Source organism: Perissodus microlepis, chromosome 13, assembly GCF_051167445.1.
Source record: "Perissodus microlepis isolate ML-2025 ecotype Zambia chromosome 13, ASM5116744v1, whole genome shotgun sequence".
In the NCBI taxonomy this organism is placed as follows: Eukaryota; Metazoa; Chordata; class Actinopteri; order Cichliformes; family Cichlidae; genus Perissodus; species Perissodus microlepis.
Window position 1 is genome coordinate 14,145,154 of NC_140473.1, and position 15,389 is coordinate 14,160,542.

General features: G+C 40.6%; 1 protein-coding gene across 1 annotated transcript; it reads left to right on the forward strand.

Annotated features, from left to right (window-relative positions):
- The first annotated feature begins 1,461 nt into the window (after positions 1-1,461).
- On the forward strand, positions 1,462-12,737 carry gclc (glutamate-cysteine ligase, catalytic subunit). Its single transcript, XM_084948974.1, has 16 exons — positions 1,462-2,124; positions 3,446-3,558; positions 5,660-5,842; positions 5,986-6,099; positions 6,366-6,424; positions 6,637-6,773; positions 6,888-6,962; positions 7,507-7,623; positions 8,780-8,918; positions 9,017-9,129; positions 9,232-9,324; positions 9,438-9,542; positions 9,649-9,730; positions 9,815-9,924; positions 11,268-11,388; positions 11,490-12,737. Exons 1-16 carry the CDS (start codon positions 1,975-1,977, stop codon positions 11,669-11,671), a joined length of 1,893 nt encoding a protein of 630 aa, XP_084805100.1. The 5' UTR covers positions 1,462-1,974; the 3' UTR covers positions 11,672-12,737.
- Positions 12,738-15,389: the final 2,652 nt, after the last annotated feature.

Genomic DNA, 15,389 nt, shown 5'->3' on the forward strand with positions numbered 1-15,389 from the left:
CAAGTAAGTATACATCCATGTTAACAGTACAGTTAGTGGACATACTGTGCTGCTCAGTGGCCTACATTACTTCTGGACAATACTGTGCTACCTGATTGATTGTTGTTCTGAACACCCGTGCACTTTCACATTTTCACAGAGGATATTACAGTTGGACGCGATGGCCAGAGCTCATGAGTACCTCTTCCTGGATGAGGCTGGCTTCAACCTGCAGAAACGAAGGCAAAGAGGCCGTAACATCATTGGCCAAAGAGCCATCACTGAGATCCCTGGCCAACAGGGGGGTAATATTACCCTTTGTGCGGCCATGGGTTCGGAGGGGCTTGTCCACCGGCATGCTGTCCTTGGGTCTTACAACACCCAACGTCTCCTCATCTTCCTAGAGGAGCTAAAAGACATCCTCCTGGACCGCCAACAACACCATCCTGGGCCCGCACATCACATTTATGTGATCATTTGGGACAATGTCTGCTTCCACAGAACAAACCAAATCAGAGTGGTTCACCACCAACAGTGACCACTTTTTAAACGTCGGTCTGCGACCTTACTCCCCTTTCCTGAACCCTATAGAGGAGTTCTTCTCATCGTGGAGATGGAAGGTTTATGACAGACAACCATACACAAGAGAGAACCTCCTAAGGGCAATGGAGCTGGCCTGTGTTGACATCCCAGCAGAGGCCTCCCAAGGATGGATTCGCCATTCCAGAGCGTTTTTCCCGCGGTGCCTGGCAAGAGACAATATAGCCTGCGATGTGGATGAGGTGATGTGGCCCGATGCAGCTCAGTGACATGATCCCGCACAGTGATTGTGGTGTGAATAACGTAAATAAATTTAAAAAAAAAAAAAAAAGCAAACAGAACTTCACACCATGATCATGTTTTCAGGAGTACTGTTGTGTGCAATAGATTCTGTTTTTGCATTGAGTTGTGTTACAGTAGTGTACGTACATGCAGGATTTTCTATAGATTTATACTCTTCATATGAAACTCACAAATCTAAATGCCTAATCCTCTGCAGAGATCTACGACGATCCGTTACTGTATGGTTTCTAAAAATATGCATTGGCAGTTATGAAACAAAGAACCTTCTCACAAATTGAGCATTGTGTTTTCAATTGTTTTGCTGTAGTGTGTAATGATGTGTATAGTGTTTACATTTTTGAAAGCTTCAAGCTGCTCTTTTGGTGTGAAAGTTTAAGTTTTGCAGTGGGAAGGTGTGGTTGTGTTTATGTAGCTTTAGAAAAGGGTGTTGTGTTTAGACATTGGGGAACATTTTAGCATTTGCGAAAAACTGTAATATGGACGAATGTTATATCTACGGCATCTCGCTTTTCCAGCGCTCTTGAATGTGCCCTGGTGCTCGCGATGATTGACGGCTTAGTGGGCGGAAACTCGAAGCGAAGATTGCTGAGTCATAGTGACGCAACTCAACGCTACGCTCCGCCTGAAGATGTCACGTGTGTTGAAGTAGGAGGGCGTTCATATGAACAACACTGAGCGACTGCGTGCGGCAGAGTGGTTCCGAAACACCGACTTCTCTACCGGCGCACGTCGCTGTCATTCCCCCCCCCATATAGCCGCGCTTTTACTGGCTTCAGCCTGTGGCTGTTTACCGAGCTGGTGTCACCAGGCACTAAGTCGTCCGTTTAGCAGCGGGTGCGGAGTTATTAATTCACGGTACCGAGCTAACGAGGCATTAGCAAGTGATGAGCAGGGGCCTGTTTCTTTTGGACGTCCAGCTGAGGTTACCGACAGGGCACGTTGTTGCTTAGAAGCCCCAAGAGATCCTTCATTCAGCCCGCGGCTCTGCTGAAAACCCTCCATACTCTGCCGCTTGTTTTAACCGACGCTTCATGCGAGCTCTCCCACCTGGACAGACGAGCTAGCTAGCTATCGCCCGGCGTGCCGTTTAAATAGAAAGCAGGCAGCAAGAGCCGAACAGCGGTCACTTTATACCTGCAGTCAGCGTGTGCGATGGGTCTATTGTCACAGGGATCTCCACTGAATTGGGAAGAAACCCGAAAGTATGCTGACCACATTAGAAAACACGGTATCATCCAGTTTCTCAACATCTACAACAAACTGAAGGATCGTCAGAAAGATGTGCTAAAGTGGGGCGATGAGGTAAGGATTGTGGAATAATATTAATGCTGGTGTTGTCTGTTGATGCTTTTAGTCTATTAGTAATGCGGCTGGGCATGATGCAACAGTGGTCCTGTGTTGATAGAGACTAATTAAGTGTGTGTGTGTAAGTGTGTGTGTGTGTGCGCACCTTGACCGACTGCAGCACATACACATGTAACTGCAACAAATCCTGCAGCTCTTTGATACTGTATACCAACGGTGGCAAACTTAAGGCCCGGGTTCCAGAATTGGCCAGGCAAAGACTACAATCCGACCCTCTGGCCATATTTGGAAAATTTCAAAGGAAGGCATAAGTTTTGGACTTTTAACTGTATTTTTACATATACTACAGCTTGCCCTACTCTGCCTACACACAAGTAATTAAGTAATAGATAAACAATTAAATGACAGAAAAGTTCGTGTTTGTCTGATATAGAATTTTCAGTTTTTCATGTGTCCACCATAAAATAAATAAAGCAGGACATTTTCTGTAAATTAAAAGAAGTTTCCTGCTTTATAATTACGGGACAGTCTGGGCAGCAATTTTAGACATTTCTTTATCGTGTAGAAAAACCGAGATGTGCTTGTTGAAATTGTGCTCCTTTGCACCAACCGCTCAGGCAGCTGTATATGGCCCCCGATGTAAAACTAGTTTGGCCTCCTTGCAATATGTGAAGCAATGTAATTCCCAGCATGTTTGAGGTTATTGACATGACAAGGCCGTAACCATGGAGCCAGTTTTGACTTTTAAGTCAGGTGTTGGGGCTTTGAATAAGAGTTGAAGAGAGCCGTGAGCAAAAAAAAAACATGACAAAACAGAAGTCCAGCTTTGTCACTGGTGGTGGTCCAACACTCATTTATTTTCCCTTACTACTTACACTGCTGGCATGCCTGCTACCACATGAGGACACTCCTTACTGTGTGGATGGTAACTTAATGGCTACTATGCAATGTATGTGGGTTTCTCTGTTGCTCGCTGTGGTTTTCTCTTACATTTTCATTCAAAACTTCACATCTCTTCATCCGTCACCGGCCACAAAAATCTGTACAGCTTGAACAAAGTATTTTGATTTCAAACCATGTGGAATGCTGTTGTTATAGATTAATCCCTCTTTCAGACAGGGGATTACAGGGTAGCAGAGTCAAAAGTCAAGGAAATGTAACTGATGAATTGGAATTGATGTGATGGCGTCTATAGCGCCGATGGAAAGTCTGGTGTTTATTTAAAAAAAAAAAAAAAAAAAAAAAAAAAAAAAAAAATCAGGCAAGTACTTTAAATACAGTATTTGTCTAATTCTGTCTTTGATCGTTTTGCTTTTAGGTTGAATACATGTTGGTGGAGTTTGATGACAAGGATGAGAAGGTTCGCCTCGTCTTGAATGGTGGAGATGTTTTAGCAACTCTGCAGGACCAGGGAGAAAACATAAACCCCAAGTAGGTACACTTTAACAGTGTGTGTGTGTGTGTGTGTGTGTGTTCAGTTGCATATGCTACTAAAAGATGAAAGATGCTCATAATTTACTTGGCTAGTGTTGTTTTCTCCTTTGTGTCTCCTCCCAATATTAAACTGGGGATCTTTTACTTGTTAGGCGAATGTGTAAACCACTACACTATGGAGACACTGTGTTGTTGCACTGAAATGGCAACACACAAAACTAGAATATGAATAACATTTGAATAAATCCCACACCTCAAATGTCAGGAGTTGTGTAAAAAAGGCTGTCGGTTTGTTTTGAATAAATGTAAGCTGAGAGATTAATGGCGGATCTTGCTTTGCTTATGACACAGTGGGATAATAATAAGAGGAGGAGTGAGATGAGATGCTGTATAAAGGTTAAATCAGCATGCATCGCAGGCGGACACTTTCTTTTTGTATTTGTTTTGTTATCAGCCTCAGTGAAAGCTCCTGAGTCGGTGCATGGCGGCTTTTTTTATAACTTAAATTGGAAGTGCAGCAGTTAAGAGAAAACACTTCTTTTTGATATGCATCAATGTGACTTAAAGTAACAGATGCTATAGCTGCTCAGTGGAGGTCTTATGCATTAGAAATTACAGCTCCCTATTCCTCCAGCTGTTGCAGAACATTTAGTTTAATGTGCAATGTTCAACAGAGTTCTGTGGCAGCTTATTCCCGCAAAAATAAAATGCTAAACGTTTTTTACATGTTTTTTATATATGTATGTGTGTGTATGTATGTATGTATATATATATATATATATATATATATATATATATATATATATATATATATATATATATATATATATATATATATATATATATATATATACATACATACACACACACAAAAGCACCTGAGAAGTGCAGTTGAGTTGAATGTCCCATTCTGAGTGTGCAGGCAGGAGTCAGACCCTCCTGTCTCATCATGTTTCTCACATCATACAGGCTGCTGGATTTTCACTCTCAATCAGCTGTTTCCATTCACTGTATTTGAGTATTTGTTTGTTTTTGTTTTTCCTCAAATCACACAAGTTGGTGCCATTAACAGAAATCTTTTGAGTATTTTTGCTGTGAAACGCTCCTGAGATCAGTAGTTATTTTTTTTTTACTAATATGATCTCAGATTAACTTTTTTTTTTTTTTTTTTTTTTTTACTATACACTCTAAAAACGACAGTCTTAAACAGTCAAACATCGTTGTCTTGTTTTATCTCATCAGAAGTTTTTAACCTAAGGTTATAAAAAAAAGTGTCCATACAGAACATGCACAGAGACTCTCTGTTGTCTGTTGATCACATTGTCTTTGCACAAGCAGTTAACTGGAAGAGACACATCTCCCCGACTCAGAGCTTTGAGTTATTCTGTTTGATTTTGGCACAGCCCCACAGGCTCCTTGCACATGGTACCAAAGCTTGAATCTTCCAGTCTTTCTGCTCAATAGTTCAATTAATATTGCAGCACAAGAAAAGGGTGCGTAGCACACTTGTTAAAAACAAAAAAATGTACAGCACAGTGAGTCCCTTTTGTTTCTGTGACGTGCCCTTTTTTTAGCGTCGTTTAGGTGGCTTTAAAAATATGTGACGCGGAAATTAATCGGTTACAAAAGTTTTGTTGATGACTGACTGACATCTCCAAGGTGATGCCAAGGTATTTCCCCCCTGATGAGCTCCTCCTGGGAATACTGTTTGCATGTCTAATCTGTAGTGCCATCTCTGCAGTCGCTGTAAATGTGTTTGTACAGGCTCCTGAGTGTTATGTTTGCTTGCAGCCCATGACGTCGGTCTAAATCTGTGTAGCCAACTTCACCCAGGGGAAATACCAGTGACAGTGGGAATAGTAGAGCCGATGCATTCCTCATTACTGCCCCTCTGTCGCACACACCAAAGAGCAGGCTCAGAAGCACAAATGTGTCGCGTTCATTTGCCCCCGCCAGGATTACGCCCGACGTATGATAAAGGGAGAGCGGTCCGTTTATTTAATCAGAAAGGTCACCGTGATACTGAAACCAGGGGCCTTTTTTCCAGGCTGACCTCTAAGTGTTGTAGCTTAATAATACACTTTGTGTGTTTTTGCAGTCACCCCACACTGTGGAGACCAGAGTATGGTAGCTACATGATCGAGGGAACTCCAGGTCAGCCATATGGCGGGACAATGTCAGAGTTCAACACTGTTGAGGGCAACATGAGGAAGAGGCGGCGCGAGGCGTCATCTGTCCTGAACCCCAAAGAAACGCTCTGCACCGTTACCGCATTTCCAAGGTGCTTCAGTTTATACTGATCAAAGGTTTTTACCCTCATAAAGGAAGTCAATACAAATGTGAATCTATAAGCTGATGTGGGATTGTTCTAAAAAATGGCAGCCGCAGCTTTTTAATGTTGCGTTATGTGATGGTTTTGTTCAGGTTAGGCTGCCCGGGTTTCACCAAACCAGAGTACCGACCAACTCCTGTTGAAACAGGAGTGTCCAAGTCGCTGTTTTTCCCCGATGAAGCCATCAACAGACACCCGAGATTCAGGTAGGCTTCATGGTTGTAATGTCAGTACAGTTTAGATGTGTTTAATTAGAAATTTTGGAGTTAGTTGAGCAAAATGGATCTGAAACTGATGGGCAGGAAATATCCGCATGGTTACGTGTGATTTTTATTACGTTTTAGATTGTGATCTCATACTTTTGCTTCTTGCGTTTTTATTGTGTAGCACTTTATTATTATTTTTTTGAATCTTTGAAAAGTGCTGTATAAATAAATACATTTTACTTGCATTTTTTACGGGTTTTTTTCAGCACTCTAACCAGAAACATACGTCACAGAAGGGGAGAAAAAGTTGTAATAAATGTGCCAAGTAAGTCTGACTGAATTGAGGATATTTTTATATTATTGTTTTTTTGTGATGAGCAACAATTGCGACCTGTAGATGTGGTCAGAGTCGAACACATCTGTAATGTGGAATCTGTAAGCTACTGTAAATGGAGTTAAAGTTTTTTGGGGTTTTTTATGTGATTCATTTGCCTTTAAGACATTGTGGAATAAATGCATGTGACCAAATTTCTTTAGTTTTCAAAGACAAGTGCACTCCATCTCCGTTTGTGGAAGAGTTTCCTGAGGATGATGGCGAAGCGTCGAGGGCGGCTCTGCCTGACCATATCTACATGGATGCCATGGGCTTCGGCATGGGCAACTGCTGTCTGCAGGTAGTGAATGAACTGACTGAGCAGCGTGCCACGTCTGGTTGTCTTTGTCAGCTTCACATTCCTAATAAGTAACTTATAAGTGTACTTCATCCTATTTTTACGATGCTTTTGCAGGTGACATTCCAGGCTTGCAGCATTGATGAGGCAAGGTATCTTTATGACCAACTAGCAACATTCTGCCCCATTGTGGTGAGTGGATAAACAAAACACTTGTTTCCTGTCATATATTATGTTTCCGTAACTGACCTCATTCTCAGCAGGACTGTTTCAACTGCTTATCAAGCTATTTATGCGCTTGATGCTGTAGCAGCTTTAGAACCTGCAGTTTTTGCTGTGCTATAGCAGATGTGATGTCTAAGAAGCCAAAAACAGACCACACTGACATAAATGGATGCTGTAAATAAACACTGTCTGTGGCTCTACAGTAGATGCACACTCCGTGCAGGGGAATGCAAATAGTAAAACCTGCAAACAAACCAAGTGTTATAAATGCATATTTATGCAAATTTTTGGTATTTTGTTGATGCAGTCCACGTCACCTCTTTGATATGCATTCATTTGATTTGTTAGAAGCTCTGAAGCGCTGTTGGGTTCTTAACAGCTATTTAAGTAGGTTGCTCGTTTTTTGTTTGGTTGTTTTGTTTTTGTTTTTTTAACAAATTTGCATCGATTTTATTTATTTGAACCCACATTTCCTTTAAACGCACTAAAGAGAGTTTTCACTCTTTACCAGATGGCACTGAGTGCAGCCTCACCCTTCTACAGAGGCCATGTGTCAGACATCGACTGTCGCTGGGGAGTTATTTCTGCTTCGGTGGACGACAGGACGCAGGAGGAGCGCGGGCTAAAGGTGAGCAGGTGGACCTGAAAACGGCCAGGAGTAGCCATGACTTTATAAATGTGTTTTATTCATTTGTAGAGGCAGACTTCTGGTGAGTTGTTGGATTTAAAAGGGGCTTTTTGTGTTCCTGTTTCTGACATTTAAAGTCATTAGCCCTTGAGATCCACGGAAGTAACCCGAGTGCAATGGTGAAACTAAGTTACTGGGGAGATTTCCCTACAAAGTTAGAATGTTTGGTTTTTCTTTTGAGTGCAGTTTGCTGACAGTGTTTTCAAGCCGTTTAATATGATATGAGACTGTGAAACCAACTGCAAAGAGTGCGTGAGCTGCAGGTCAGCATAACCTTTTCATGCTTGATGATGCCAGATGAGCTGAGCTCAGAAAACCCAGTTCAGGCCGTCATTTTAGTTCAGTGTACTGATCAGATTTAAAAACCTCGAATGAAAGTGAGTAGCTTTATTTACTCACTGTATTTCTAGTATGACTAGTCCAGCCGGTGTCAGTAGTGACAGTAGGCGCTCTACATCATGGCTTGACCCTTTTATTTGTAAAGTTTATGTCAGTCATGTGTTGCATCATGTGCTTTCATGCTTCCTGGAAATGAATCTCTCCAAAATCTGCAAACAGTCGTTCCTCCTATAATGAAGTGCAGTGTCACATCTGTGTGTAGAGGCCAAACTAAGATGCATTTCTGCTTTTGCATAATGCTTTTGCATAAAGGTGCAAGGAACAAAACACTGGAAGTTGTATTATAACCACTGCAGTGACTGAGTATGCTCAGATTTCAGATTATACAGACTTTCTTACATGTGTTTAAAAATAATTTGTAATGATGGCTGTTGTAACTTAAATGATAAATATGTATAGTAAAATGGCCAGAGGACCACTGATGGTCTATGCAGTTTGAGTGTTGTGCTGAGTCCTATCAAGTGGCAGTAGTGGATTTAAAATAGGTTTTAGTCAAACACAAACTTCTGCCGTAAATTTCTTGTCATCGACTGCTACTTTACTAACTGCTTTTTTTCCCCCTTTTTCTTATGCTTATGATGCTTCTCATCTAACCTTGTAAAGAGCCAACTTTTTATTTTCTTTACTAAGTTACTTTTCATTATAGTTTGTTGAAGTGAAAGTGAAGCAGTAACGAAATGTTTTTCTTTCCTTGCAGCCTTTAAAAAACAACAAATACAGGATCTTCAAGTCGAGGTATGATTCCATTGACAGCTACCTGTCCTGCTGTGGGGAAAAGTACAATGACATTGATTTGACGATAGACGAGGAGATCTACAAGCAGCTGCTGAGTGCAGGTACTGATTCTGAAAATACAAACGTTTTAGCCACGGGGGAAATTCTGAACGAGATGATCGCGCAGTAATGAAATGAATAATGCATTCTGTGTGAATAGGCATCGACAAGCTCCTGGCCCAGCACATAGCGCATCTTTTTATACGAGACCCACTCTCTGTCTTTGAGGAGAAAATACACTTGGATGACGAGAACGAGTCCGATCACTTTGAGGTGAGAATTTAAATGATTTTTTAGAAGAGGGCCACCTGCATGTAAAAATGCAGTATACACATGGCTGCAGTGTACACGAATATTCATTCAGACTTCTTGCAGAACCTCCAATCAACCAACTGGCAGACGATGAGGTTCAAACCTCCCCCTCCAAACTCTGATATCGGCTGGAGAGTCGAGTTCCGCCCCATGGAGGTACTGCCCACCTCTTTGACTGTTTTGTTGTAATCTGCTTTCAAATTCAGTGATGTGGTGAGTTGTGTCTTATTATTATTATTATTTTTTTTTTTTTTGCCCTTTCTTTCCAGGTGCAGCTCACTGACTTTGAAAACGCTGCATATGTGGTGTTTGTGGTCCTGCTGACCCGTGTGATCCTGTCCTACAAACTGGACTTCATAATCCCGCTGTCAAAGGTGATAACGACCCCACAGTTCTTTTTCTAAAAAAGGAAATTAACCGGTGAGTAGGGCTGTGAATTTTTGTACACGGTGGTCTGATACAGGAAGTGTCTTTTATTAGGTGGATGAAAACATGAAGGTCGCGCAGAAGAGAAACGCTGTCCAGGAAGGCATGTTTTACTTCCGCAAGGACATCTTTAAAGGTGCTTAAAAAACAGAGTTTATCTTTGGATCGGCGCTTGTTGTCAAGGCCTCAGACTGAAGCAGCTGATATATTTATTTTGCAGGCTGCAACCCGGTGCTCGATGGCACCGCGTCTGCTCAAAACGGCTTGGAGTCTGATGGTGCCAATGAGGAGTACACACTGATGAGCATTGATACAATCATCAATGGAAAGGTGAGTTATTCTCCTGCACATGACGTTTGAGCTATGCTGGTAGTAATGACTCAATAGGAAAATGATGTTGAACGACCATATGTGTCATTTTATTTCAGTTCACCTTTTTTAAGTCACGATCCCTTCTTTCTTTTTATTTTTAACTTCTTTTTTTTTTAAGTCCTGTTTTCAGTCTGTAATGACAGATTTATACTTGTAGTGCAAGTATAGGTCAGTCATGTTTGAGGCATTAGTTGCATGCAGGTTAACCGTTGCTGTGAAGAGCAAAAATGCATTAGACGACAACTGATTTTCATCAGACCGTGACTGAGCTGGGGGGGATTGTATCTCTAGACAAAAATGAGGACCTGCAGAGAGAAGAGTACATTTTTGCTTCGATAACCACTGCTTCAACAACAAACCCAGTAAATTAGCCATTTCCCTGAGAAGTTGATTCAGAAGATTAGAAAAGGGATTCCTAGATTTATGATGCCAAACTCCAATAGCAGTTATTGCAAGGCACTTAATATTGTCAGGCCATGCAATATAACAAATAGAAACCTAACGATCTTCATCCAGCAGCAGTTGGCAGTGGTGTGTTGGGAATCTTTTAACATAAGAAATCTTTGGCAGAAGCAGATGTACACTCCCGTCTGCTCTCCTTTTCTCTTCTTTCCCCTCACCTTGGTCTGGTCATGGCAGATGTCTGTCCCTTCCATGACCTGGTCTTGCCAGAGGGGTTTTTTCCTGTTAAAGGGAGTTTTTCCTTCACACTGTCGCCAAGTGCTAGAGGATTATTGGGGTTTTCTTTCTGATAGGGTCTTTACCTTACAGTATACAGAGCACTGATTTGACTGTTACACAAATAAAAATGAATTGAACAGAGTTGAATTTTATTGATTTTAAAACCCTGATGATGTTCTCAACTATAAGTTGTCATTATTCATGAACCAGCTTTTGGATGGAGCACTATACAAGTGATAAGACAGTAAAGCTGCCCTCAGTTATCATCGTATTGATTAAAACTAACATGCAGATGTATTTTAGTAGCCAAACTCTGGGATGGAGATGGAGGAACAATATTTCTGCCTGTGAAGAAAACATTGTTTGCAGATGCATGTAGATGAAATGAAACCCGCAGACTTGAGTTATCCAATTTTAAAGGAGCTTTGTTATACAAATAAAAGAGAGACATTTACAATATTAAAAGTTTTGGCCGCAAGGGTATCTGTTTTTAAATCTCTTGAAATAATCTGGAAGGGTTTGTAGTTGTAGTAGTTTAAGTTTTCTTTTTCTATCCTGCTGAGGAGACTTCAGCATTTTTGTTTTTTTATGTTTCTTTTTTTTTTCTTTTCAATCATCAGGAGGGAGTATTTCAAGGGCTTATCCCAATACTTAACTGCTACCTGGAAAACATGGAGGTGGATGTGGACACCAGGTGCACCATCTTGAATTATCTGAAGCTCATAAAGAAACGTGCCTCAGGTAAAGTGTCATTAAAAGGTTAATACTGAGTAGTCTCATAAGCAAAAGCATTTTTTTCTCCTTGTAACACTCCCTAAACTACTTCTCCTGATGTTAAATAGGTGAACTGATGACCATGGCCAAGTGGATGAGGGAATTTGTCGCGAAGCACCCCGACTACAAGCAGGACAGCATCATAACCGACAAGATCAACTACGACCTGCTCAGAAAGTGCGACAGGATTGCTAAAGGAGAGGAGCAGTGCCCTGAGCTTATTGGCAACCCAGTTAACAGATCCCAGTGAACGAGACAGGAGGGGAAAAAATATTGTAGATGATACAAACATGCATGTAAAGAAAGACCAAAAGTGTGGCTCGGAACAGAAGAGGTCCAATCATATGAGAATGCAAACCGGCATGTGTGTAATGTAAAGAAATGCACCTGCTTCAGATGTATGTGTGTGTATATACTGTATGAGATTTTTATGATTACAATGTTATTTTAATAGATGAGCAATAAGACATGCAAAGGGTTGTGTAATAGAAATCAGATGTGTATTTATTTTTATCTGGAAATTAAGCCTATTTGTGAGAATGTAAATGTAGCAAAGAGTTGTACAGTAGTCTGCTTTTAATCTCCTGTAAATACTGTACTTCAGCTCTTTAAAACATTAACACAACTTTTTCTTTTTGCCTTTTTAAAATACATTTATATGACATGTTTGCTTTGCTCTGCTGACCCAATGCGTTCTCATCCTGGGGAGGTCATAAATCAGATACCGTTGACTGCCAGTCATAGTAACGCACAATGTATTGTTTGGTGGTGGTACTCAATGTGAGAGGACCGTGTGGCGAGATCTACAACATCTGGGGCAGGTTTGTCAGCCTGGAGATCATGAAGTTCACTTTCTTCCCCCCCACTCAGATTACTTTGTTTTCACTTGTTTCTGTTTATTATTTTGTTTTTGTTTTGTTTACTATCACTTGTTGGTTGGGGGATGTGTTTGAGTGAGAACCAATCAGTACTCTGTCGCATATAGGCACTAAAATGAAACTACTTGATCATATGCGGGCATTAAAAACAGTTTTTGTGTTGGGAGGACGTGAATCCCTTTGCAGTGGTAACCCTGCAATGTGGAGGCAAATTTAAAAAAAAAAAAAAAAAAAAAAAAAGATGGACTGGATGTGACTGACCTGTCTCATGTGACACACCGCCAACTTTGACAAAAACCTCATTATCAGATTCCCCCCGTGGAATGAGAATGAACTGGCTGACGTTGTAGTGGGACCTTTAAATTTGGTGTTGCATTCAAGTGGTGAACAATTGTTTGCAATGTGATGCGGTTTTAAAATAAATCTGTGCAACAGTAAGCTCATGGGTTTATATTTAATGGAGTCCCATTTCATTTTGCTCAAATATGATGCAGAAGCCTTGGAACCAACCTACACTTTGCAGTGAATTATTAACGGCTATAGAGTTGACCTTTTAAGGAATACTGCGTGTTTCAATATTTTTTCTGTTTTGGTCACCTTCTGCTGTAGAAGTCCTGAACCTTGTCACCCACAAGATGGTGGTATTGAACCAGCGTTTCACACAACAGTGACAGATGAGAGCATTACCTCGGTTTGACCTCCAGGATAAAGATAACGATTGTGGTTGGTACAGGCCTACTTATCCTGCAAAAGAAATCAAAGCCCTGGGACCCAATGTTCTCTTTAAAATAAAATGCCCTGGTCTGAATTGATGCATGATTATAGGCTGTGCACAAATATCAGGTTCACACTGTGTACTCATAACAAGAGGACAATCATGCTCTTCTGACAGTAATCTGCAGCTAATGTGCTGTTGGCGTGATGATGTGCTGCAATCAATGTTAGGTCTCTTTGTGGAAACAGCGGTCGTTCAGTAACCAGTAGCAAGTCTTCAAAATATTACAGGTTGACCAGTGATTATACAGAAAAACTTCTAAAATGATTATTAGGGGGGATTAAATTAAAAGGGACCATAATGATGACGAAAGATGTTTTAGGCCGTAATCATAGTGGCCATCGGTTGAACTGCAGCTTTTCTAGCCTTCATGTTGTGACAATACAACAACATTCTATCCTGTGATTGTAACAACAAAGAGTAAGGCTTTTCTTAAAGGCATACTAATCATGGGGTTTTTTTTGGGGGGGGGTTATAGTCTCCACCCCCACTCTGATCAGCAGGGTTTCTATCAGCACAAGGCAGACGTGTACACACCCTTTTCCAAACCATTGGAAAGGGTCAAATTCAGGGGAAGAAACTTCTTTATTTATAAATTTAAAAGGAAAAAGAAAAGCATGGATACTTACTCAAACTTAGTGAAAAATTAGTGGGAAATTACCGGAGTGTTTAGACAAAAACACCATTGTTTCCTTTAGGATTATACGAAGACCAAAAACAGATTAAAAATGAGTTTTGATGTTGATCAGATCAGAAACTTAACTTCAACTAATTTTTAGTTTTTCTGGTTGTTAACATGCATGCTATATCAGATAAATGTGTTAGTTGTATGCTTACAGCTTCTTTCTGTTGTCTCACTTTGGGCAGTATGACACAAGCTTTATCAATGATCAGGAAAAAAAGCCCACATAATCATCACTGATTCAGTTCACTTTTATTTATATGGCATCAAATCACAACAACAGTCACCTCATAGTGCTTTATATCTACAGTAACAAGCACTTGGCAACAGTGGGAAAGAAAAACATCCTTTTAACAGGAAGATACCTCTGGAAGAGCCAGGCTCAGGGAGGGGCATCCATCTGCCACGATCGGTTGGGGATGAGGGGACAGAGGCAGGACAAAGGGCACACAAGTGAGCCAGAGATGAATAATAACGTATGATTAAATCCAGAGTGGCGTATATAGACACAGAGAGTGAAAAGAGGTGAGTGAAGCTCAGTGCATCATGGGAAGTCCCCAGCAGCCTAGGCCTTTTCCAGTGTAACTAAGGGAGGACTGGGAGCTGGTTCCATAATGAGGGACCTAAAAGCTGAAGGCTCTGCCTCACATTCTACTTTTAAATACCCAAGAAACCATAAGTGAGCCCACAGTCTGAGTGACAAGCTCTGTTGGGGTGATATGATACTGTGAGGTCTCTAAGATAAGGTGGGGCCTGATTATTCAAGACCTTGTATGTGAGGAGAAGGATTTTAAATTCTGGGGGAACGTTCAATGGCCAAAGGGTGTTTCTGTGAGTGTGTCTGTATCAGTGTGAACAGAGTACTTATTAATGACAAATTGGATAAATGTTTTTTCTTTTTCTTTAAAAAAAATTAAGAAAAAAAATTAAAGTATGACCTGGAAAGTGTTACTGGTGAATTATAAAAGTAATTAAACAATATAAAAACTAATAACTGAGTCAAAAAAGTTCAAAATCAAAATCCAACATAAACCACAGCACCACTGTCTGTGCTGTAAACTCCTCATAAGTGATGCTCACCAAAGGTTTTTGTCTCAACCCATTTAGATGTGGCTAAACATGTGGGATTTTTTTGGGACTGTGTATGTGCTTTATGGAACTACTGGTCTCTTAAAAGAGATGGGTGTGAGGTATGCATAAATATCCTGTTTACCCTGCAAGCATCCAGTCATAACTGTAAGGAGAAAAAAGAAAGAAAGAAAAAGCTGTTTTTTATTAAAAATGCATAGTGAGCACACAGCCATACTTCAAGTACGCTTAGCTCAGCAGCCACATGCACAATATTAAATGTCATTCAGCAAGAATTACCTCTGAGTGTAGCATGTACTGCAGCTAGCTCTGTACAAATCAAGGAAACTTTCAGTGAACTGTATACCATCACTAAACACACTGATTATATATTTGCAAAATATTTCATTTCAAAAGATAGAGAAAGACAATGAAAGAGTGTCTTTATTATGACAGGTCATAAAAACAGTTGTAAACTAGACCAGGGATGTCAAACTCATTTTACATAGTGGGCCACATCAACTCACTTTGATTTCAAGTGAGCATGACAGTAATTCACATTAAT